Source organism: Pristiophorus japonicus, chromosome 17 (genome assembly GCF_044704955.1).
Source record: "Pristiophorus japonicus isolate sPriJap1 chromosome 17, sPriJap1.hap1, whole genome shotgun sequence".
NCBI lineage: Eukaryota > Metazoa > Chordata > Chondrichthyes > Pristiophoridae > Pristiophorus > Pristiophorus japonicus.
This window is the reverse complement of record NC_091993.1, coordinates 15,136,595-15,153,322: the sequence shown is the minus strand read 5'-3', so window position 1 is coordinate 15,153,322 and position 16,728 is coordinate 15,136,595. Positions and strand designations below refer to the sequence as shown.

Genomic DNA, 16,728 nt, shown 5'->3' with positions numbered 1-16,728 from the left:
TATTAATAATAATTAAGAGCTGGCATCTCATGGTCAACGTATAAAGACGAATGATATAGAGTTGGCTTCGAGACAAGCTTCAAAGACTTGAATTTATATAGCGCCTCAGAAATGTGGCAAGGAGCTTCACATACGGCACAGTGACTGTTGTGTTCTGCGCGCAAACACAGCAGCCGATCCGTGTGCAGCAATACCCAACCAACAAAACGGGAGATGAGTGACAAGATAGTCGGCTTTTGGTGGTGCCGGGTGAGGGCAGACTGTTGGCCAGCACACCGGAGAACTCTCTGCTGGTGCCAATGCACTTTGAACGTCACCTGGACCACTGAGACAGGCAGATGGGCCTGAGGTTAACGACGCCTTCAAAAAAACGCAGCACAGAGATTCTCATGAGCTACAAGTTTTATCTCAAATTTCATTAACGTGTGAAAATCCGCAACATTCTCTTGAAGCAGGTGTTCTTTCACTGCAACTGTGCAATGTTAGCTTTCTAAACTAAGTAATGTACTCAATATAATACTTGTGTGTACTGTACACATCAATTGCAAAAAATCACTAACTTATTTTCTCCTTTCGCTACAGTTATTCATAGACCAAAAGAGCTAAGTGCAGAATGCATGTGGATTGTGGCTCCGCAATAAGTATCTTTTTTTGGCATGTGAGCACACATCCTTTGGAACATTTTTCAGAAAATCATTTGTAGAACAGCTCACCAAGATTGGTTTTCTAAACCCTTAGGATTGATTAAATCAAACCCCTATTGTTTGTGCCACAGTGGCTCACAGCAGAGGCCTCTGGGTACATCCTGCACTTTTAGCCGTTGCCATGGTAACTGCTTTCAGAGCCACCAATATATAACCGTAACCACAGGACAAGACTGCAAGTGTACCCTAACGAAGACTGCAGTGTACCAAAAGGATGAGTTAAAGACTGAATTTGTATTTTTGCAGAAACAATGATTATGTTCTGCAGTAAAGGGCACGCAATTGTAAATATTTTATAATGTATTCAGATAATGTATTAGATGAAGGGGTGTATAGAATACTCAGTGGGAAACTAAAATATAAAGGGAAGCAGGATGATCATTCATGAGTGATTAAGCCACAAGAGTTATTAAAAGGTCTTTCTTACGAGTAGAATTCTTCACTGTACAGTTCCCCGCTGACTATTCTATTAACACTAGTCACATCTCATCTTGAATATTTTTTTCTTTCCATCATCAATATTTGAGCCTTAGTGGTTATTGAAGCTGAGTCAGCCACAATATTTATGGGGCAAATCGATAAATACCTGAAGAGGAAAATATTAAAGAGTATTGGTTGAACCATTTTGGTCCTGCACCCTCGGGACCTGACCGGTGCTGGAATAGAGAATTTTCCGAACCATGGGAGGTCACGCTTACCAGTACCTGTCGATTGCACCCAGGGTCCTCTGTGTGTCTCTGTGTGTGTCTGTCTGTCTGTGTGTGTGTGTACGCGCGCACCAACGTGTTCCATGGACTTTAAATGATGGGGGAAATTCTTGTTCTTAATTGTGACTAAACTGGCATACAGTTACAGAAAATTCCGTTAAAAAAAAAAGAGACCATTCAGCCCATTATGCCAGTGCCCGCTCCCAATCAGGAGCTGTCTATTCAAATTACATTTTCCTGCTTTTCCTTGTACAGGTTGGACCTCTCTGGTCCGGGACTCCCTGGTCCAGAAACATCCGTGGTTCGGAATTAGTTGGGCCTGAGGGAGAGGAGGGTTTATAAAAAAAAAAAGTTTTGATTGGCTGGAGCGGCTGTCAGTCAGTGAGTGTGTTCGGCGATTGGCTGGAGCAGCTGTCAGTCAGTGAGTGTGCGCGCGACTGCTGAAGGAGCCGCCCACAGGCTGCCAGCATGCGCGCGTACACACACACACAGACAGACAGACACACACAGAGACACACAGAGGACCCTGGGTGCAATCGACAGGTACTGGTAAGCGTGACCTCCCATGGTTCGGAAAATTCTCTATTCCAGCACCGGTCAGGTCCCGAGGGTGCAGGACCAAAATGGTTCAACCAATACTCTTTAATATTTTCCTCTTCAGGTATTTATCGATTTGCCCCATAAATATTGTGGCTGACTCAGCTTCAATAACCACTCATGGCAATCTATGCCAAACTCTAATAACCCGTTGTACATCAGCCAACGGTACAGATATTCAAGCCCTGCTCACACACAACATTCATTTGCTTCTGTTTCTCTCGCTCTCTTCCTTCACACTCTTTCCCACCATCTTTCTTCACTTTTGTGTATTTATCTCTCTCTTTCTACTCCATTTTTTCCTTACTCTTTTTTTCTCCACTCTTTTTTCAGATCTCCATTACTTGGGTCCTCCCTCACTTTCATCTCTCTCTCTCTCTCTCTCTCTCTCTCTGCCCTTCATTTGGTTTGCCATTTTCAGCTAAGTAAACCTGAAACAATCTATTTTGACTTGGGAGTATAAATGGGCTGTGTTCATAAATATGCCGGTGTAACCGTTATGTCTACATTGCACAAATGCACAACTGGAGGCCAATTTTCCAAAAAATGAAACTGTCAATGTCATCTGCTTTATTCCCCCTGCCTGACACCATCCACCATTCTCTGGAGAGGAAAAAAGATGACTTCCCCTCAGAGATAGCCACTTTTTGAAACTTTTATTTTTTTAGGAAGGGCACAAGAATGGAAAAAGTTAATTAATTATCTGATTATCCTCCTCCCTTCAGTTTTGAACAATACCGTCAATCTCTAAATTGGCCCGAGACACAACTTACTAAAATCAGGTGAAAATGATCAAAATCAAAGACCGTTGTCTTTGACTGCAGGTACCACTTTAAGAAAAGAAAGACTTGCATTTATATAACGCCTTTCACAACCTCAGGACGCCTCAAAGAGCTTTACAGCCAATGAGGTATTTTTTGAAGTGCAGTCACTGTTGTAATGTAGGAAATGTGGCAGCCATTTTGTGCACAGCAAGCTCCCACAAACTGCAATGTGATAATGACCAGATAATCTGGGTTTTTTTTAGTGATGTGGATTGAGGGATAAATATTGACCAGGACTGCTGGTCACGCCTGCCTTGCATTTTAAGTTGCATATTTCTGTTTGCATAGTAATCCACCTCAAACCCACAGCACCCACTAGCCACCCGAGCCTTGTTTCAGTCCAGGTATGCTAGTTTTATAGGTCAAGTGTGATGTGCAGATGCAACAAAAGTGAAAAATGTGCAAACTCAGATCAATGCATTGCCAGGTACTACCTCAAGGAAAGAAAGATTGCATTTATATAGTGCCTCTCACAACCTCAGGACGCCTCAAAGTGCTTTACAGCAAATGAAGTACTTTCTCACTGGCAATCTATGGGTGGGCACTGCCCGTGTTGTAAAAGCAGCTGGAGTGATGCTCCACACGGCTACACTTTCAAAATAAAAATCATCTCCGGAGACCCACTGTACTCTCACTTCCATTGTAATGATTGAAAACAGCTGACTTGAACCAATTGTTAGAAGGGAGAACACTAGCTAAAGAAGTTGAGAAAAATGAAAAGACTGTTAGTTTCACATCAGCAAAAGGGTAGAAGAGGAAGTTAGATTCTAAACGATAACATTCATAGTGTAACTGGTGAAGATGAAATATTTAAATATTTGTCCTGGCGCTATTCACCAAAAGGTACAAGAACATAGTGTCCAATTGTGCAATACCCTAGCAGATATTGAGGTCAGTGAGGCAAAGGTATTAGACAAGTTCCCTACATTACAACATGGACTACACTCCAAAAGTACTTAATTGGTTGTAAAACACTTTGGGACGTCCTGGCGTCATGAAAGACTCTACATAAATGCAAGCCTTTTTGGTCAGTTACAAAGACTGAAAGTTCGCAAATTTCTACGACCAGATGGCATATACCCCAAGGGGCTGAGGAAGTCCAGCGAGGAAATCTGTGCTGAGCTGACTATAGTCACGCAAGAAGCGTTGGGCACTGGGGAGTTTCCGCAAGACTGGAAGCAAGCTAATGTGATACCTCGAAACAAAAACAGTGATAAATCTGACACCAGTAAAATGCAGGCCCATTAGTCTCACGTCCAGAACAGGTAAGCAGGATAATGGTGACTATTCTTAGGGGTGGTACTGATTGTATTATAATCATTTCGTAATAAATAGCTGGTGGGGGTTTCAATGAGGAAGATCCTGCCTGAGAAACCAGTTCGAGCTAAGTTAAAGATCACATCGATAAATGATAACACAGTTTATCTGATTTTTTTTTTTAAGTCTTGTAAGTTGGTTACTAAATAGGAAGCAGAAAGTATTTGAGAGCAGCAATGTCAGAATGGGAGGGGGTAGATCCTTGAGTGATCAGTGCGAGGGCTCCCTCCTTTCCAATCCACGTTAATGAGCGAGGGATTGAGACTAAGCCTGCCAAATTTAATAATGACACTAAATGAGGGAAAGCAGAAGGAACAGAGCTAGCAGGGCAAGACCTACAGAATGACTTAGATAATAAGTGTCATCAGTATAGAATGGCCCAGGTTTTACTACTAAAATGACGGCGAGGTTAATGGTGCTCACCATTATTAATGTGTAAATCATCTAACAATTTATAGCGAGGAAGAGAAATCCAGTAAATTGCGAATCGCCACAAATTGCTGGACGATTTGCGCTGCTCTGCCGTAAGCCCCGTGAAAATGACAGCTCGCCCTCAACCTCAATGAGTTTCAAGAAATTGCTGCAATTGTACCTCAGTTGCCAATTAAACTTGCTGCAGCAAGTACCCTTTTAATGAGGCAATTTATGTTTCTACAATGCTACTCAACCTCTCCAGCCCAGAAAGGAAACAACTGAAACTGTGGAGTCTCATTCCTACAGGTAGTAAATTGTTCTTAGAAACTTTTAAAATTTGAATTATTTTCGTACTTCTCCTTTCTGTCTCTTTTTTTCTCGCTCTCTCGATCCAGTATTTCTTCTCCTTTCTGTATCCAATTCACTCTATTTCCTTCTATGTCACTGCTCTGTTTATTTTTCAATCCTTAATCCTTTCCTACATTACAACAGTGACTACACTCCAAAAGTACTTAGTTGGCTGTAAAGCGCTTTGAGACGTCTGGTGGTTGTGAAAGGAGATAGATTGTTGGCTCCATTGCACTTCCAGCAACTTGCAGGGCAAAATCTTTTCGAGCTGAATGATGAGAGAAAAAGTCTAACTAACGGGGCACGCTGGCAAGATGCCTCGCTCCAGCAGATCGTGGGCCAATGAATGGACTTGAATTGCCAGGAGGAGACTTGGAAAGAGACCTGAGAGTAATGGTTCAATGTTGGGAAGCTATTAAGAAAATCAAACAGACTGCTGGGATGTGCAGTGAGAAGAGGAGAGTACCACTCTGCTTCTGATATTTCAAAGTAATTTTGGCACTAAAGATTCAAATTAATTAATTGGAGGAAAACAGCACTCAAGATTTTGTTTAGTGCAATTCCAAATATGAATTATCCAGTAATTCAAATGAAAGGACTTTGAATTATCAGGAACAAATTGGGGTTAGGCTGAGTCTTTACGATGCATTGGGCAGATCCATTACTCAGTATCGAGTTTAATTCTGGTGGATACAAGGGCTGCGGAGAAGAGCAGTAAGCACGATCCCAAGCGTAAAGGGGGTGAGCTCAGAGGGTGATGAGAGAAAGTTAAGCTCTGTGGTTGAGAAGAGGGGTTCAGCAGGGATCTCTCAGTCCCTGATATTCAAGTGAATGGTATGAAGAGAATATTACTTCAAAACAAACCAGAAAAGCAGGGCCTAATTTAAATTAGTCAAAAATGCTTTTAAAGCAGGCACGAGGGAGGACTTCGTCACAGAGTGCTAACAGTTTGAAGCAATCTTCCACGAGGCAGAAACATTAAGATGTTGCAAAGGAGGCTGGATCCTCCAGTGGGAAAGCCAGAACATTAGCAGGATGAACCTCAATGGGCCGAATATCCTTTCCATGACCTTGGCTTTTATGTTCTCCTCATCGCGGGAGATGGGAGGCCTGTAAGCCACACGGGATTGTATTCAGCAGATTCTATGCGCATGGTTAAAAATTAATTTTTAAAAATGTATGTTTTACTTTCTCGTTTACGGGATGTGGGCGTCACTAACAAGGCCGGCATTTATTGCCCATCCCTAATTGCCTTTGAGAAGGTGGTGGTGAGCCGCCTTCTTGAACCGTTGCAGTCCGTGTGGTGAAGGTACTCCCACAGTGCTGGCTTTCTCATAGCAGTTTGGTACAACTGAGCGGCTTGCTAGGCCATTTCAGAGGGGAGTTAAGAGTCAACCACATCGGGGTCGGTCTGGAGTTACACATAGACCAGACCGGGTAAGGACGGCAGATTTCCTTCCCTAAAGGACAACAGTGAATCAGTTGGGTTTTTCCGACAATCATGGTCACCATTACTGATACTAGTTTTTTGTTTTCAATTCCAGATTTATTAAATTAACTGAATTTAAATTCCCCAGCTGCTGTGGTGGGATTTGAACTCGCGTCTCCGGATCATTAGTCCAGGCCTCTGGATCGCTAGTCCAGTAATATAACCACTATGCAACCGTAGCCCATAAATGCTGCACCTCATGGCCTTACCTGCATATCAGAATTGGTGAAGCTGCAGGCAGACAGGTAGTTTGTGTGCATCGCAACAGACTTCTTCTTGGCCGCCATGCTCTCGTTTTTGTCAAAGGTCAGAGGGTACACGGAGCACTTGTTGTCCAAACCACTGGAAAAGTTAAAGAGTTGCCCAGGATTACTGAACACAGTATTGCAAAGACTCCTTAACGTTCTCTAGGATCACAGAAATGACAGCACAGACTGAGACCATTCAGCCCATTAGACTCATGCCAGTGCTAGCCCTTCCACTGGAGCTTTCTCTATTAATCCCATTCCTCTGCGCTTTCCCCATATCCTTTTAGATAGAGTGAGATAAGGACATTCAGACAACCCAGCTGATAAGAACATAAGAAATAGGAGCAGGAGTAGGCCATTTGGCCCCTCGAGCCTGCTCCGCCATTCAATATCACGGTTGATCTGATTTTGGCCTCAACTCCACTTCCCTGCCCACTCCCCATAACCCCTTGACTCCCTTATCATTCAAAAATCTGTCTATCTCCACCTTAAATATATTCAATGACCCAGCCTCCACAGCTCTCTGGGGTAGAGAATTCCAAAGATTCACGACCCTCTCAGAGAAGAAATGTCCGCCTTAAATGGCTGACCCCTTATTCTGAAACTGTGCCCCCTAGTTCTAGATTCCCCGACGAGGGGAAACATCCTCTTTGCATCTACCCTGTCAAGCCCCCTCAGAATCTTATACGTTTCAGACTTATTTCTGCTGTGTACCAGTTTTCTCATAACAGCAGATCTGACTGGAATACCAGTCGTTTCCATGGTAATGAAAATTATTTGGTTTGTTTTCAAACCAGTGACTCCCTGGGCATTGCGTGATGGAGGGGGCTAAGCACGGATTCTTGACACCTGGGACACAATTCCCGACACAGCAGGGGGGGATAAAGTTTCTCCCTCCAAGGTTGTAAGGAACCTCGGTGAAAAGATCATGCAGGAACAAAAGTGAACTCATGCCATTGCACTCCGAGGCCATGGAGGCCTGAATAAGGCAGAGAGAAAACAAGTCAAAGGAAAAAAAAAGGATTGATTTTCTGATCAGCTGAATGCACACCAGGAATTGGAAAATTGAGCGAGCAGGGCTCAGCTATGTTTCTTGCCCGATTCCTTCCATCAGTGATCTTCTGGCTGGCTGCATGTTGCGTGCCAGTGATCTCACACATTTTGCACCACACCCTCATTATGTCCCAGCATTGATGGCTAAACCTGCTATTGTAACACCATCAATATCTTCAGGCCTTGGCATACCTCCAGAGGCCCTGTTGAATATTTGCCCTAGAATACACACTGACCTAAAGTAAATAAAAACACCCGTACAGAAGTGATTATTTAAAAACTTTGCTTCTTGCTCTTTATAAATACGCGCTTGCCAGGTACATTCAGTGATGCTGCACTTCTAGTGTGGAGCCTCCCTCGATGGGAACACAGATCAGGGAACTGGGGCTTACTGGGGGTGAAATCCATCTGGGACGGCCAGGCAAAACTGCCAATAGCCAATCGGCGTATCAGCCGCCTGTTTCACACCGCCAATGGAAAGGAAGGAAGATCAGGCAGAGTGTAAGACAGGCTGCTGATTGATGGTCGCCCATTCTACGCTACAGTCCAAGGTGGATTTCACCCCGGTGGTTATAACCTTTCCTGCAGTCTGTGCTCCCAATCGGGCTGGGCTCTGCTCTGAGCGCACAGCCTTGCTGAGGCTGCCCTGCTGCACGCCATGCTTTCAGCAGCTCCAGCTTTAACATTCAGAGCAGACGGGGGTCTTGGTTTAACGTCCCATCCGAAAGTCGGCACCTCCGACTGTACAGCGCTCCCTCAGCACTGTCAGCCGAGATGTTTGTGCCCAAGTCTCTAGAGTGGGACTTGAACTCACAACCTTCGGACGCGGAGGTGAGAGTGCCACCCTCACTGAGCCACGGGAGGTGCGAAAGATCCATACAATCCTGGAGGACTATGTGGGGGAGTTTCCACTGAGCTTGATCAGTCTCTTTGCCAAATCCTTTACTGTAAGAGGCACCTAACCAGAAACAAAGAGGGAGAAATGTGTGTTGTTTGCGCCTCCCGGGGGGGTGTTAAGGGGGGCGCCAATGACTTCTCGCCTGAGGGAGAGAAATTCCGCGGGAGTTAACGGAGGCGCGAACCAGTAACGTCCCGGGTCATTGCGATAACGATGACGATGTCATCACCTTGCGCATACGACCCGTTTTCGCCCCGAAAAAATATTTTTTCAACTCTACATTTATAAATACATATTATGTATTAAAATGTTGCCCATTATTTAGTGGCCGTTACAGAACTGGCCTTATTGCACGATGCACCAGATGCTGCCATGGCAACCAACCGCAGAGACAACCCATGTGCAGAGAACTGAACCGATCCTTTGCAGGACCGACTCCTGGCTGCAGCAGCAAGAGGTGAATGGCTCACGAGGCTGCTGCACATAGGCAGCAGGAGGGACAAACCCTCGTCTCTTGCGCACCTCCCGTGGCTCAGTGGGTGGCGCTCTCACCTCCGCGTCCGAAGGTTGTGAGTTCAAGTCCCACTCTAGAGACTTGGCCACAAAAATCTCCCTGACAGTGCTGAGGGAGCGCTGTACAGTCGAAGGTGCTGACTTTCGGATGGGACGTTAAACCAAGATCCCCGTCTGCTCTCTCAGGTGGTTGTAAAAGATCCCATGGCACTGTTTCGAAGCAGGAAGGGGGTACTGAAGTTTCATGTTCAGCCATGAACTCATTGAATGGCGGTGTAGGCTAGAAGGGCTGAATGGCCTGCTCCTGCACCTATTTTCTATGTTTCTACGAGCAATATTTATCCCTCATCACTAAAACAGATTATCTGGGTCATTATCACATTGCTCTTTGCGGGAGCTTGCTGTGCGCAAGTTGGTCACCCCGTTTCCTACATTACAACAGTGACTGCACTGCAATAAAGTACTTAATTGGCTCTAAAGCGCTTTGGGACGTCTGGTGGTCGTGAAAGGCGCTATATAAATGCCAGTCTTTCTTTTTCCAGTGCTGGCGGTCTGCAGAAGCTTTGCTGCCGTGGTCAGCGGCTCTCCTGAAATTAAAAGTCTGCGCACAGCCGTGGTTACACTTCATCTTTAACTAAATGATCTTATCTGGGGCTTCATGGAAAGTTTGGAGCAAAACATGCTAAAGGGAAAGAAAGCAGGAAGGAGCGAAGTCATGCCAGCTGCTTTTCCCGAACTCCTGGTAGACTTTTACCTGGAAGTACTGCCAGAGAACTGGGTGTGGGCTCGCTGCCCATTGCGAGAGGAAAATGGAAATAAAGCACAACATATAAAGATTAATGTCCAATATAACCGTACTCACCCACATGCAATAGCACAGCCTGATGGGGCGTAGGCACAAGCCATCACCCAGGTACAAGGCATGGTCACTGCGTGTTCCTGCAAATGCACAGATACCAGTCAACCAACCAAGGCAAATTAGGATCGGTCAAACTGAACGTCAAACCCTGAATTCCACAAGTTGAAGAAAGGAATCTTGGAATGTGCTGTGGGCCCAGGATGTTTGGTTGATTTTAAACTTGAACTTACACTGGAAGCACAATTCAAGGGAGGCAGTATTTAAGGATAACATGCAGTCAGTGCAACAGCAGAGAGCTTTATGCTCCGGCCTCTTGAGCCTGCCCTCCAGTGTGAAGCAGCAGGGCAATAAATGTGAGTGCTGATCACAGACACAGATCCAGATCGCAGCCTAAATAACATCAAACTGCTCTGCATTAGGTGTTAAACTGCTGCATTGATCAAATACATTCTTGAAAACCAGATTCACTTCCTAATAGTTTTGTATAAAGGACAATTGCACTGACTGCTTGTGATCTGCTGAAGGTCTTTCAAAATGCACTCAAATGAATGCATTACTGTGTGTGTGTGTGAGCGTGTGCAAGAGAGCGGGGCGCGCGCGTACGCGCGAGGGGGGCGTGAGAGAGGGGGATGTGCGCACGCGCGAGAGGGGGGGTGCGCGTGAGAGAGGGGCATGCGCGTGAGAGAGGGGGCGTGCGCGTGCGAGAGGGGGGGTGCGCGTGCGAGAGGGGCGTGCGCGTGTGCGCGAGAGAGGGGGCGTGCGCGTGCGAGAGGGGGGCGTGCGCGTGCGCGCGAGAGAGGGGGGGCGTGCGCGTGCGCGCGAGAGAGGGTGGCATGTGCGCGAGAGAGAGGGGCGTGCGCGCGAGAGAGGGGGGCGTGCGCGTGCGCGCGAGAGAGGGGGCGTGCGCGTGCGCGCGAGGGAGGGGGCGTGCGCGTGCGCGCGAGGGAGGGGGCGTGTGCGTGCGCGCGAGGGAGGGGGGCGTGCGCGCGAGAGAGGGGGCGTGCGCGTGCGCGCGAGAGAGGGGGCCGTGCGCGCGAGAGAGAGGGGGCCGTGCGCGCGAGAGAGAGGGGGCCGTGCGCGCGAGAGAGAGGGGGCGTGCGCGTGTGCGCGCGAGAGAGAGGGGCGTGCGCGTGAGCGCGAGAGAGGGGGCGTGCGCGTGAGCGCGAGAGAGAGGGGCGTGCGCGTGAGCGCGAGAGAGAGGGGCGTGCGCGCGAGCGCGAGAGAGTGTGTGCAGTGTGCGTGCGCGCGAGAGAGTGTGTGCAGTGTATGTGTGAGGTGTGAGAGTGTGTGCAGTGTATGTGAGAGTGTGTGCAGTGTAGGTGAGAGTGTGTGTGAGAGTGTGTGCAGTGTATGTGTGAGGTGTGTGAGAGTGTGTGCAGTGTATGTGTGAGGTGTGTGAGAGTGTGTGCAGTGTATGTAGTGTATGTGAGAGTGTGTGCAGTGTATGTAAGAGTGTGTGCAGTGTATGTGTGAGGTGTGTGAGAGTGTGTGCAGTGTATGTGAGAGTGTGTGCAGTGTAGGTGAGAGTGTGTGTGAGAGTGTGTGCAGTGTATGTGTGAGGTGTGTGAGAGTGTGTGCAGTGTATGTGTGAGGTGTGTGAGAGTGTGTGCAGTGTATGTAGTGTATGTGAGAGTGTGTGCAGTGTATGTAAGAGTGTGTGCAGTGTATGTGTGAGGTGTGTGAGAGTGTGTGCAGTGTATGTGAGAGTGTGTGCAGTGTAGGTGAGAGTGTGTGTGAGAGTGTGTGCAGTGTATGTAGTGTATGTGAGAGTGTGTGCAGTGTATGTGAGAGTGTATGTGAAGTTCATGTCTCTCCCCTTTCTCCTGGTGCTGAGGCCAATTGGTGCAGCCCCTGCTACCATTCCAATGGAGATCAGCCAATGGAACTGGGGACCACCTGATCTGCTCGGCTGAGTTAAAATCAGGACATTTTTAGAGCTTGGCGACTTGTTTAAATCCCAGGTGATAACACCCTATGATTGGAAGAGTGCGGAGTCGATATGTGAATGCGATTTGGAACCTACCTTGTTGGTGGTGAAAGCATCCCACACAATAACCTTTCCATCCTGCGAACACAAGAAAGATCAGTCAGCACACGCACGCACTCTCATACAGTTTATTCACAGCATTATTTACAAGGGAACGCAACCTATTCACTGACTGAAAGGTAGCTCAGTGTGGACGCAAAACCTTCCTGTCTCCGCAGGTGCCACCAGGTGTTTGCTTCGATTTTTTTCTCCTGAACATTTGGGACGCGCATGTCCTAGCACGTACACAATATCCTCATGCCCAAACAGAGGAAGCCTTTCAACAACCCTACACACATCAGCATCCCTTGTGGACTGGCCAATTACACAGAAAATGGCAATTCTGTGCAAAGTCTTCAATAGATACAGCTCAAAAAATGAAACGGTTCCTTTATTTTCAATAAATGGATCCATCAGAATATTCTGCCAACAGGCAGGGAAGCTTTAAAAAAGGCAAGCCTCTCTGGCTATGGGTGGGTGGGGGAAGGTTTGAGGGGAGAATTCAATAGGTCGCTCTCATTGTTCTCACTGGCGTGCAGCTCGACTATGCTTGAGCTCAATTCGCTTCACTGCCCGCTGTTATGTGCAGTGTCTTGGCAGTGACCCATTTCTGTTGGGAGCGCAGGCTTCATTGCGAATGGGTTTATACGTCAAAATAAATCCACTGGACAGTGGGACGGCAAATGGTGCATCACGGGGACAGTTGCTGGCAATGGATCCCACACACAAGGGTGGGGTGACAAAGCAGCATAATGTCAGCCTTCCCCCTGTGCTGAAGGGAACTCATTGAAAATCTACAGTGCATCTCCACAACACAAACGTTCCTTAATGGATGTTTCCTTTAATGGGTTGAGTTTCTCATTAATTTTTAAAACAGGAACGATCCTGACATTACACCGTGGGATACTGGTGCGTTTTTGTACGAAATTCCGCTCATTGCTATTCCGGTTGTGGCAGTAACCTGCTCATTTTAAAATGGGTTAACGCCTCCAGTTCCAGTGTCCAACAGGGTCAGTGTCCAGCTGCTAACAACCCATGGTTTAATGCCTGGTTCAAATCAGGGAGAAATTCACCTCAGGGCCGCCCACTTTGCGCCTGGGAAAACCGAAGCGGGAGAGAGAGAGGGGGCCTCGCTTGCCCCATTGCTGCCCAAGGCCTGCCTGATGCCGCCTGCCCGTTCCCTCCAAAACAGGCGCAAGGCTGCTGAAAGATGCGAAATCGACGCCCTGTGCCGGGTGTAGGACCCCGACTGCAAAATTCAGGTACAAATGGGCGGAACTTGTGGTGAGGAAGAGGCCCCGAAAGTTTAAGTGAGGAATTATTTTTGTGGCGCCGGGAGGTAGAGGAGGAGACGACACTCTAAGTTTCACAAGAACAATGTGGGCCGCTCCTGCCCCAAGCTCCCCCCTGGACCCCCGCGTTCAGCCCTCCTCCCACCATGTGACCTGCCTTCCCGTGGACTGGGTTGGCCTCAGGGCCACCACGATTCGGCGAGCGACAGTGTGACAACGTCCAGGCCTAAACCGGAAGTTGGTTCGGGGCGCACGCCAACACGGATGGGCAGGCAGAGCTACTGCACCACTGACTTTCTGCCCATTGTGGGCAGAAGAGGAATTTCTCCCACAGTGTCTTGTGCTGACTGGGGGTAGGGGGAGGTCATTAGAAAATATAGTGAACTGCTGCAAGGTTAATGTATCCGAGATAGATGTGTGAATCATGGTCAGTGTTAGTATACCAGCCCCGAGCAATCATCCGAATCACCAGAATAAAAGTATTCATTTCGAGAATACAATAGTGTCTAAAAGCTTGTCGTTCACATTTTCATGAGTATCATGTCGTCCATTGTCGCTGGGTCAAACTCCCTACCCAACAGCACTGTGGGAGCACCTTCACCTCACAGACTGTAGCGGTTCAAGGAGAAGGCTAACCACCATCTTCTCAGGGAAATTAGAGTTGGGCAATATATGCCAGTCTTGCCTTCGATGCCCACATTCCAAGAATGGAAAATAGAAAGTGTTCGATTGTACCCACGGGCCTGAATCCTGATTGTCAGTGAGTAGTGACAAGCACTCAGGCGTTTATTCACCAGCACCCACGTAATATGATGCATCATCACTGCTTTTAATTAACAGGACTGAGAGAACCTACAGCATGGCACGCAATCACCGCCCCCTGGGATTACGCCTCTTCCCAGGCACAAGCGTACAAGGTGAAGCAAACTACCTCTCCGCTGTGCCTCTGGCTCCATCACAAACATACTCCTTCTTTCCAAAATCCAGAGTCATTGACAGAAAGTTGCGAATCTACGTCAAATGTTCTTCAGCCTACTGAAGCTGCTTCTCACAGCCTCCCTGCAAAACACACAAGCAGCTCTCACTCCACTCCACTCTTCAAACACTCTCAAAAGTTAGCAGACACAACACCCGACAGCCATTAATGATTGTACAGAATTGTATCTTCTACGGTTACACAGTGAGATGTCAATATAGTTCGATATCCATGTTGCAAAACAGTAATATTGTGGATTATTGCTTACATAAGAACATAAGAATTAGGAACAGGAGTAGGCCATCTAGCCCCTCGAGCCTGCTCCGCCATTCAACAAGATCATGGCTGATCTGGCCGTGGACTCAGCTCCACTTACCCGCCCGCTCCCCGTAACCCTTAATTCCCTTATTGGTTAAAAATCTATCTATCTGTGATTTGAATACATTCAATGAGCTAGCCTCAACCGCTTCCTTGGGCAGAGAATTCCACAGATTCACAACCCTCTGGGGAAGAAATTCCTTCTCAACTCGGTTTTAAATTGGCTCCCCCGTATTTTGAGGCTGTGCCCCCCAGTTCTAGTCTCCCCGACCAGTGGAAACAACCTCTCTGCTTCTATCTTGTCTATCCCTTTCATTATTTTAAATGTTTCTATAAGATCACTCCTCATCCTTCTGAACTCCAACGAGTAAAGACCCAGTCTACTCAATCTATCATCATAAGGTAACCCCCTCATCTCCGGAATCAGCCTAGTGAATCGTCTCTGTACCCACTCCGATATTTGCACAGTGCTGCCCTCCACCTTAAGTCACTTGCTTTCCATTTCCTGTGACAGTAATTAGTAGTCGCAGATTTCTGGCAACACTGCCCTACTGTACTGTAATGTAACTCTTCAAATCCGTCAGGCTATATTTTAGTTGCAGCAGGATCTTCAATAGTTAATACATGCTTGAATTCCCTGATATGTTGAGCACATTTGGTTTTGATGCTGCAGCCTTAAAAATTCCTCGGGGTAAAGTTTGTGAATTTTGCTCCCAGCAGCGAGTTTTGTCAGCCAGGAACTAGGGGTACGGTAGCACAGTGGTTATGTTACTGGACGAGTCACAGAGGCCTGAACTAATGATCCGGAGTAATAATCCCACCACGGCAGCTGTGGAATTTAAATTCAGTTACTTAAATAAATCTGGAATTTTAAAAAAAGCACTAGCCTCAGTAATGGTTGTCATGTATCTCACACTAATGTACACAACTGTATCTTACCATGCCATACATGACTGTAACTAGAAACTCCTGTAACCACAAGCTTACCTTACCACCAGGGGTGCACTTGCAGGAGACACTGGATACCTGTCCCAGACAGGTATATAAGGACAGGTCTCAGGCAAGTGTGGCATTTGAGAGCTGTGTAATAAAGGTGCAGGGTCTGAGTGACCTTGACTTCAGCATGTGCCTCGTGTAAGTCTGCACTGCAGGGACAGGACTTTACAGTGGCGACGAGTTACGGTATTACAGAATCCACAGAATGGCGACCAACGGCTCAGATGAAAAATACAATGCTGGAGATAATTGGGAGGACTTTATAGAAAGGCTCCAGCAAAGCTTTGTAACCAAAGACTGGTTAGGCGACGATAAGGCAGACAAGAGAAGAGCCCATCTCTTGACCAGCTGTGGCTCGAAAACATACGCCTTAATGAAGGACCTGCTGGCACCCGAGAAACCAGCAAGCAAGTCGTTTGAAGAGTTGAGCACACTGGTAAGAGAACACCTGAAGCCAGCGAACAGCCTACACATGGCCAGACACAGGTTCTACAACTACAGACACTGTGTGGGCCATAAGAACATAAGAACATAAGAATTAGGAACAGGAGTAGGCCATCTAGCCCCTCGAGCCTGCTCCGCCATTCAACAAGATCATGGCTGATCTGGTCGTGGACTCAGCTCCACTTACCAGAGCATACCTGACTTCGTGGCGGAACTTCAGAGGTTGGCTAGCTTATGTGAGTTCTCCAATGAGCTAAGGAGAGAAGTACTGAGAGACTTTTTTATTGAAGGAATAGGCCACGCAAGCATATTCCGAAAGATCATAGAGACCAAGAACCTGCCCCTAGAAGCAGCAGCACTGGTTGCACAGACATTCCTGGCAGGAGAAGAAGAAACGAGGTTGATCTACACTGCGGGTACGACAACTAACGAAACATCGGAACAAGGGGTTCACAGTGTGAAACAAGCCGCTACCCCCACACACAGACAAAGGCAGGAGAGCAGGCTCTCAACAGCAGGCAGTGGCGCCAGAAGCCATCAAGGGCCACATGAACGGCCGTTCACACCTCATCAATCCACAATGTGAGCAATTAACTACCAACTGAGAGAAGCTCAAGAGAGATCAGCCAGACGCAGCTCATCCTTCGGAAACAATGGAAGCGGTCTGTGCTGGAGATGTGGGGGAAGGCACTCATCAAGGGGATG

The 16,728-nt window shown here is 47.3% G+C and overlaps 1 protein-coding gene across 2 annotated transcripts in view; it reads right to left on the bottom strand.

The window, feature by feature from the left end:
- Positions 1-16,728, bottom strand: part of LOC139227565 (guanine nucleotide-binding protein subunit beta-5) — a 106,474-nt gene that overhangs the window by 61,220 nt on the left and 28,526 nt on the right. For both annotated transcript variants that reach the window (XM_070858415.1, XM_070858414.1), the window contains exons 3-5: positions 11,995-12,036; positions 9,975-10,051; positions 6,610-6,742 (exon numbers count right to left, since the gene is read on the bottom strand). In XM_070858415.1, the coding sequence (XP_070714516.1) occupies positions 6,610-6,742; positions 9,975-10,051; positions 11,995-12,036 (252 nt within the window). The remainder of the gene's footprint in view (positions 1-6,609; positions 6,743-9,974; positions 10,052-11,994; positions 12,037-16,728) is intronic.